The sequence below is a fragment of the Mytilus galloprovincialis genome, chromosome 1 (genome assembly GCF_965363235.1).
Source record: "Mytilus galloprovincialis chromosome 1, xbMytGall1.hap1.1, whole genome shotgun sequence".
Classification (NCBI taxonomy): Eukaryota; Metazoa; Mollusca; class Bivalvia; order Mytilida; family Mytilidae; genus Mytilus; species Mytilus galloprovincialis.
Genome location: NC_134838.1, coordinates 38,862,455 through 38,871,588, shown reverse-complemented (window position 1 = coordinate 38,871,588; position 9,134 = coordinate 38,862,455). Strand labels below are relative to the sequence as shown.

General features: G+C 30.0%; 1 protein-coding gene across 1 annotated transcript; it reads left to right on the top strand.

The window, feature by feature from the left end:
• The first annotated feature begins 158 nt into the window (after nucleotides 1-158).
• On the top strand, nucleotides 159-8,543 carry LOC143073700 (protein lin-37 homolog). The gene is made up of 8 exons (XM_076249454.1): nucleotides 159-280; nucleotides 2,733-2,808; nucleotides 3,348-3,395; nucleotides 4,028-4,131; nucleotides 4,694-4,866; nucleotides 5,561-5,683; nucleotides 6,023-6,096; nucleotides 7,845-8,543. The coding sequence occupies exons 1-8, from the start codon at nucleotides 265-267 to the stop codon at nucleotides 7,936-7,938; spliced, it is 708 nt and encodes a 235-aa protein (XP_076105569.1). The 5' UTR covers nucleotides 159-264; the 3' UTR covers nucleotides 7,939-8,543.
• The last annotated feature ends 591 nt before the right edge of the window (nucleotides 8,544-9,134 follow it).

Below are 9,134 nucleotides of genomic sequence, written 5' to 3'. Positions count from 1 at the left end.
AAATACTCAAATAAAATAAAAAAATGAATGAAGTTCTGAAAATATCTTTTCACTCATGTTGTGTTATTTAATATGTTTATCCCATTGTTAGAAAAATGCTGTCATTTATTCAAAATATTGAAACTTAATTCAACCAATCACATCTTCCGTTATAAAAGTCTGTCGGCTACGAAAGGAAAATGGCGGAAAACTTAAATTTTTAGCACACAGTGTAATCATAATTTGTTACAGAAGTGTTCAGAGGTGTCAATACAGTCTTTTAAAATGACATCTGTAAAAGGTAAAAACAATGATCAAATCTAGAGCAGGGATATAAGCATATGTGACCTGAATGATAATTAAAACAAATATTTGCAATAAAACAAGGAATCCGGGTCCGTTCGCGCCCATTCACGTTCGCCCCCTATCACGTTCGCCCCCTTTCACTTTCGCACCCTACACGTTCGCGCACATTTTTTATTGGTTTTGTGTTTAATAACTTTGTAATCAAGTTTTGGCAAGTGTATTCCTATAAGTATATTTGTTGTCATTGTCCTAAATTAAAGTGAGACAACATGTTTTTGTGTTGAATAAATTTGAAGTGTATTGCTAACTTTTATTTCATTGTTTCAAAATAAAGAGTGACTATGACAACATATTTTTTTGTGTTGAATAAATTTTAATCATGTTTTGGTTAGTGCATTGCTATGATTTTTTGTTTCATTGTTTCAGATCAAAAGGCCTATAAGCTGTTTTAATCAAATCTTTTGTGTTTTTCATTTAAAAACTTCAATGTTTTTACTCATACCAAGCTCACATCAAATCAATTGAAAACAACAATCTTGATTTTCTAATTATTTAACTGGAATTTTATTTAAAATTGGGTACGAACGGACCTTGAGCGCGAACGTGCGAGGTGCGAACGTGTAGGGTGCGAAAGTGTATTAGGCGCGAACGAACCTGATACCTGAAACAAGAGCCAGTTCAAAAAAAAAAAAAAGAAAAAAAACACATTTTACATATTTACAAACTGGTTGGATATCTCAGTCTTAGCGACAAGAAGTGACGCGAAAAATAATTTAGCGACAAGATTTATTTCTTTTTAATTAAAGAATTACTTATTCCAAATAAGTATTAAATGAATATACAAAAGAAAACAATTTTAGCGACAATCATGACAAGAAAGTTTATATTCTATCAATAAGATTTTTTTGAAACATAGATCTAATTGCTATTTATTTGTTGAATTATGAAATATGAAGAACTGAAATCAAACACATAGTTAGAAAGTGAATATTTTTCAACATTTTAATTTGTGTATTGCCTCATTCAACGATATTTATCAAGCATAGTTTAATGATTGTTGATTGAAGATTAAAGTCATAATAAACGAGTGACCGTTGAAAAATAATGTTATTCCAATTCTTGAACCAATGCATACTAACATCATAAACTTAGTCTTCTGTGCACGTTTCTATAAGTTTTTTCGCATAATAGTTGTATAATTGTCATTTTTTTTTCAATCCGTCAGTGTTGTTTTGAATATATGGCAGGTAATTAAAGTTTGTGTTTTGAAGCCGAAGTTTAACAATTGTCACCTGTTTGTCAACAATCAACAAAAAAAGCATGGATATTGATCACATGTTTAACATGTTTAATAACATGTACAATCAGATAATAGTTTATTTTAAGGACATCAATGCGTATCGCGATCACCAGATTTTTACTACATTTTGTAGATGGGTCACATGGAGGTCACTTTGCATACAAAAAATATGTCGGGGAATTGCTTCAGAAAAAAGTATATGAACATAAGTTTTATAATGAAAAATATCCATTGAGGTATAAAAAACATATGAATTATTTTTTTTTAATTTGAAGTTTCTTATGACTTTAAAGGAAGTTAATGACAATCTTGAGTTTTTAACAGGTGTTCTCTATTTTCAATGATTGTATATTTTGGTGCGTGTAATTGTATAGTCTGACGCATGTACGAAGTTGAAGGTGTTAATTGGATGTTATTGTAGCAATAAACCAAGGGGCTGAAAACAGTACATTTATTATCTTTAACATATTTTTTATATTTAATAAAAAAAATACACAATCCCTTTCTTCCTCACAAATGTTTGATTTCTTCATCTATCAATATAATTATAAAAAATATTATCAATTCATTTGTGCCCATATATTAAAAAAAAATTAAATGCATATTTTTTAATATTTATTTAAATAAGTAATCTTAATAAAAAATATGTTTTCTTGTCGCTAAATAGTCTTCTTGTTGCTTCTTGATGCTAATAAAGGAGACCAGGATATCTAAATATGCTGACTTTGGTTCATGGCCAAAACTTCTCGAAAGCTTTGCAATATCATTTGAATATTTGCATAATAAATCATTTGTTTTCCAAAGTTTATTTGAATAAAAAAAAATTACTTGATTGTCTATATATTGTCCTGATAAATAAAAGGTGCACTTGGACATTCAGGCTGACATTGTTTGAAAGTTTTAATTTCCCCCTTATAAACTAAAATGTGTCAGATATTTGAACTGACATTATTACAGCATACTCTGTCTGACATTTCATATTTTTATTGGTCAAGTGATTCAAACTAACACTTTTCAAGAATATGCATTACTTAACTTATATTGTAATGATGGTTTTTACTGTATGATGCATGTAAAATGTCATCATTAATCATTTCGGTTAAGATATTAAAATGAAATACAAATAAATGTTTTCTTTATATTTCAGGTGTTGCAGAGGTGAGCTCTGCAAGAAGTAGATTAGATGCAACATTACAGTTAATGGTTGATAAGAAAGATGAGGGGTAATTCAAAGCATTTTTTATGACAATTTTTTTCTTTTTTGTTTTTTTTTGCACTACAGTACAGTAAAAGTGATATGACAGCAAGTTGTGATATACAAATAAGTCTACATTTAAACACAATTGTTATTCCACTCCTTAGACATAATTAGTGTCTTAAATGGCAATTTTTATTTCTTGGAATTTGAGCAAATACTATAGCAGACGGAGAGAAAATGTAAACAGCTATCATGATAAGTAATACATGTACAACATAAAAAAAAACAGTCATGGAGTACATTCTAGTCTATAATAGTGTAGAGTGCCTATTGTTCAAGATGTTCATACATCCAGTTCACTCAGTTGAATTGCTGGCTTAAAATCGAAAATATCTATGAAAAGTCAAATGCATGTAGACCTCATAATTAATGTTGAGAAGTTTGCGCATGATTAATATGTGTTTAAAATTTAAGCTTAGAATATTCTTATTTTTTATCTGTCTTATCAAAACAGTAAACATTTAATTTATGACCAATTATGCAAATAGTGATTTTTTTTTATAGGCATGTCTCGAGTGAAGATGAAATATCCCAGTCAGAACTAGCTACAAGGTAAGTTTATTTGAGTCACTTACATGAAAGATCTCATATAGTCTGTAAGTCATTAAGCATAAACATGTGAATGTGTCCTATTTTTATATAGATGTAAGAAGCTGTGGTATGAATGCCAACTCTCAATCCAAGTCACTATTTGTTAAAGTAAACCATTAAAGCAATCCAATTCACTATTTGTTAAAGTAATTTACTAAAGGTCAAAATATGGCCTTAGACACTGATTTACTTATAGATGGGTCCTAATGCGAAGTTACATGAATTTATGAAAAATTATATATTTGAGAATAACATCTCCTTGATAAACATATTAATCATACAAGTCAATCAGATTTTTTTTCATTTTGAACATTTTGCGGTGAACCTTTATTCAATGAAATTGACACAAATAAATCCCATGAATTAAAATAAATCCACAGTAAAATTTTGTTACTATATTTGTACATGTAATGTATGAATTAATTTGACGCTGGATTTTTTATTTGCTGTTTTTCAGTTTGTATTCAATTGTTCATACTTGCTACAGTGTTTCATCACCAGTTGTGTCACCAAGTATTTAATTATTCATACTTTTTACAATGTTTCATCACCAGTTGTGTCACCAAGTATTTAATTATTCATACTTGTTACAGTGTTTCATCACCAGTTGTGTCACCAAGTAAACGAGCAGCAAACAGATCAGCTAGAAAACGTAAAAGAAAAGAAGATTTTGATTTCAGTGATGGACAGGTTCATCGTAAGTTTAAATTCATATTGCCTGTTGTAAAAAAAATTATTGTTTGGTTGAAGAAGCAACAAAATTATTTCCAATATTGATAAATATTTAAATTAAACTGAGGGGTAATACTGTAACACATCTGGCCATGGCGAATTGTAGATTAAGTGTTTAGCAAAAACCAAGACAACATCACATATTTCATGAAATGAACAAAAATGGATGTCAATATTAAACATTGTTAAAGACTTTAAATAATCAGGTTCTCTGATGCTAAAAATAGTAGTAAGATATTTCAACATCCTTCCCTCCTTTCTAAAAAAAATATTAAAGCATTGGTTATTGAGAAAAAAAACTGTATTTACTATTCCTCAAAATGTCAAGGGTTTCTTCAAAATTATGTATCTTTTATCTCATATCAAATGATGCTTGATCTCATATCAAATGATGCTTGATCTCATATCAAATGATGCTTGATCAAAAATCATAAATGCCTGTAAAGCATATTTTAAAAAACAAATATAATGAGGTGAGTAAATCTGTATATATATATTATTATTACAGGTGTATTTTATCTTTACAGATCAGTACATAATGAAGTTATTTGACAGAAGTGTAGATCTTGCCCAGTTTGATGAAGATTCACCATTATACCCTATCTGTAGATCATGGTTAAAGAATCGTCCATACGACAGAGATGCCAACGACAAAGACAAGTTATCATCTCCAGAACATGAGGCACACAGTGATGAAGAGGTATATTGAAAATGCCATTGGGCACATGAAATTTATAATATTTCGTCTTTATTTTGTGGTCTTTGTTCATAAACTCATATAAAAATTGTAATGACATTCTTTTATATTTTTTTTTTGGTATACGTACTTTATAGAGATTTGTGATAGATGGATCTAGGTTTTGTTCTAATTTTAGTCCTAAAGAAATATAAAACAGCTTGAAAATGGAGTAGTCCATTTATTTGAATTGCCTGAAAATATTGAGTTCACTATGGTATCATGATATGCAACTGTATAAAGAGGCATTAATACAGATACATTTATACAGTTGGTTTCTTTCAATCATCTACTTTTAATAGATTTTATTGTCTTTCAAACCTTAAACTGTATTTGTTCACTATTGCTCACACATATTTGCTTTGACAGAGTCATTCATAGATTTTTCCAGACATGGGAATTTATGTATTTTCATTTATATTTTATATTTCAATGGTCATTTATAGGTATAGACTTTTCTTCAATTTTTAAGAAATATTTTGTGCAAACTGGAATTTTGAGTTTTATCCATTTTTTGACTGCTTATTTTAAGTAGCACAAACTGTAATGTCTAATGAAAAATCAGATATCAGGTAATCTATAATTGAAACCTAATGTTAAACCCATGTTATTTTGATTAGCAAATATTATCAATTAGAAAGATTTTCTTTGTTTAAAGATAGATGGCATACCAAATGTATACCTGATGCCAAAGCCAATAAAAGCTGAGCCAGATGATACAAGAGACTACAGAATACCAGAACCATTACCAAACACAGATGCACCATTAGATATAAATGCAGTAAATTAATAAATTAGGTTTAATTGTCAAAGAGACGTCTCACCTGACCAAGGAGCTGAAAACAGCCCAAGGCCACCAATGGGGTCTTCAACACACCCAGAAAATCATGCACCTGCATGTAGTTAAATTAACTGTTATTTTTATCTTTTTACTATATGATCATTAATATATTTTTAACATTGCCATTTCAGTTCTTTAAGTTTTAGTTAATGAAATAACTATTTTCCTGCTAGCTTGGTCCTTTGAAATTGATGGAAAATGATGTTGAATGAAAATTATCTGGCTATAAACATTGGCGTTAAAAACTAACTAATCTGTCAACACTTTAATTTTTTTCAGGATCCAGATACTGCACCACCCCCTGAACAGTTACTGTTAGGACACATGTCCAGATGGAAAGATGTCAGAATAAGGTATTATCATCAGTGGTACCATACTGCAATATAGATATAGGTAGCAAAATCCTTCAAAATTTTTTGTGCTATTTATGGACAACAGGACACATAGAATTATTAATACTGGTACTTTAAAAATCTATTTTATGGTATTGTTGTCATCTAGAACCAATGAAGAATAACAAGTATTGTTGAATCTTTTATTTTTGTGGATTGCGGGAAACTTTGTTTCATGGTTTTCCCAAAGTTTGCAACCAACCGGATAGAGTTTGTTCAATATTTAAATTTGTGGTTCACCTGTACCCACCAAAACCACAAAAATTGGTATCCAACGAATAATAATGAATCGACTGTAATGGAAAATAAAGGAGTAAAACCAGATACAGTTTGTTCAATATTTAAATTGTGGTTCACCTGTACCCACCAAAACCACAAAAATTGGTATCCAACGAATAATAATGAATCGACTGTAATGGAAAATAAAGGAGTAAAACCAGATACAGTTTGTTCAATATTTAAATCGTGGTTCACCTGTACCCACCAAAACCACAAAAATTGGTATCCAACGAATAATAATGAATCGACTGTAATGGAAAATAAAGGAGTAAAACCAGATACAGTTTGTTCAATATTTAAATCGTGGTTCACCTGTACCCACCAAAACCACAAAAATTGGTATCCAACGAATAATAATGAATCGACCGTAATGGAAAATAAAGGAGTAAAAATACACCAAATGAAACAGCAATCCAAAGACACAAACATCCAAAAGACATTTGTTTTTTGACACTGTAATAAAATGTACGTCTTGCAGTTTCCTCCTGTCTCTGAAAAATTTGTCCAATTTACACAAATCTTTTAACTGCCCACCAATGAACCAATCCTGTCTAATATTGATCTATTTCAATCTGTAGAGATTTAACATTTACCAACTATCCAGTATGCAGAAATGTTTCGTCCAGGCTTATAAAATTATACTGTTAAAATGGTTTTGTTAGGACATTTAAATGTGTGTACATGCAGTGGTCTCGTTAGCTCAAAATAGAAGGCGCCGCACCCTGGGTGTCCTCAGCCTTGTCCTTCTGCCCTGACGCCTTTTGAAAAGCTATGTTTGTAAAATTGCCTTTTGTATAATTGATTTCTAAACAGAAAATTAAATTACATTTATGACACTTGCCAGAGGTTAATCATGTGAAGTCAAATGTTTAGTCCAGGCTTATAAATTATACTGTTAAAATGATTTTGTTAGGACATTTAAATGCATGTACATGTTCATCTAAATATTTGGAAAAACATAAAGAAGATACAAGTCATTTTTATGTTAATTGGGATCCAGTGAAAGTAATCTGATACAAAAAGTCTTTATATTTTCCACTTGCCAAACACTGTATAACTCTTCCAACCAATCATGGATACATTTGTTCACCAGTAGCCTCTTGTTTTGAACTTAAAGCTATACATCTAATTATGAGCATGTATGTTATCCTAAATTTTGTTCATTTATGAAATACTCCTCAGTCCTGAAAACAGTTTGCAAACAAATAACCTGAATCACCTTTATATTGATGGTACATAAAATATTTTTTTGAGATATTTACATTTACCTATTATTTGTTTTTTCTTCAGAAAATCTACCAAGTCACAAAAGAAAATATATAGCTGTGAATATTTAATTTCTTTCATATTCTGTGTTGATATAATATAATGTACAAAATTACAATTTCAGCAGTAATTTAATTTAATTCTTTTTGTTTTATTTAAATCAGATGGAGAGAAGCAGGATTCCAAAATGAGTCTAGATTTGCAGACAGTATGAACTTAATCAGGGAAATATTTGAAAATCAGATGAAAGAAGGATGAAGAAACCAAATGGATAAATTGTTCTACATATCTTGGACAATGAATGTTTGGCTTTTAACCTGTCATATGAAGGAAATAGCGCCATTTGATTTGTATTGTAATCTGAGAAATAAATACCAGGAAACTGTTGTGATGAAACTGGACAATAATAGAAGTTTGAACATGAAACAGATTTTTATACATGAAAAATGATATTGTGCATAATGAAAACTTGTGATCAGTTGTAGAATGTTCATTGCTACTTCAACAGGAATTTAATTTCAATAACATAATGTATGTAAAGTCTATCAAGTTTTTGAAGTTCTTTTTATTCCTAAATATTCATGAAATATTTGCCACTGAACATAAAGGATTTATTAATTATATTCATTGCTTCTCCTAAGCCAATCTGCAATTAAAAATCTATGTACGAGTATGATGTGCTATAACTTAAGAATGGTACTAATAAATCATGTTTGAAATACCTTACTGGACATCTTTAAAGTATAAATATTGTAATGGGAAGCAGATATTGTCAGAAGATTATGAAAGTTTACCATCTTGTAGCACTTTTTTATGATTTGTAACAAATGTTTTCAGAACCAATAAATGAAAATTGTAAATAATGACACCTTTTGTTTGTTTTGAGTCAGTTTATCAAGTGACATTAAAAGGTAGAATAGTGGCTGCACATCAGATGTGAAAATTGCTTTCATGCTTCCACTAGATCATCATGAGATGGTTAATCACATATAAATTATTCTATTCTATAAAAGCCAAAATAAACTTTGACAAAGGTTTTTATACGACCGCAAAAATTTTAATTTTTTGGTTGTATATTGCTATCACGTTGGCGTCGTCGTCGGCGTCGTCGTCCGAATACTTTTAGTTTTCGCACTCTAACTTTAGTAAAAGTGAATAGAAATCAATGAAATTTTAACACAAGGTTTATGACCACAAAAGGAAGGTTGGGATTGATTTTGGGAGTTTTGGTCCCAACGTTTTAGGAATAAGGGGCCAAAAAGGGCCCAAATAAGCATTTTCTTGGTTTTCGCACTATAACTTTAGTTTAAGTGAATAGAAATCTATGAAATTTTGACACAAGGTTTATGACCACAAAAGGAAGGTTGGGATTGATTTTGGAAGTTTTGGTTCCATCAGTTTAGGAATTAAGGGCCAAAAAAGGGCCCAAATAAGCATTATTCTTGGTTTTCGCA

Bases quoted from the DNA above. Each gene is read 5' to 3' on its own strand.
- LOC143073700 (XM_076249454.1), top strand. The intron at 4,132-4,693 runs GTAAGTTTAAAT...TTATCTTTACAG, and splicing joins CAGTGATGGACAGGTTCATC to ATCAGTACATAATGAAGTTA. The intron at 5,684-6,022 runs GTAAATTAATAA...AATTTTTTTCAG, and splicing joins CACCATTAGATATAAATGCA to GATCCAGATACTGCACCACC.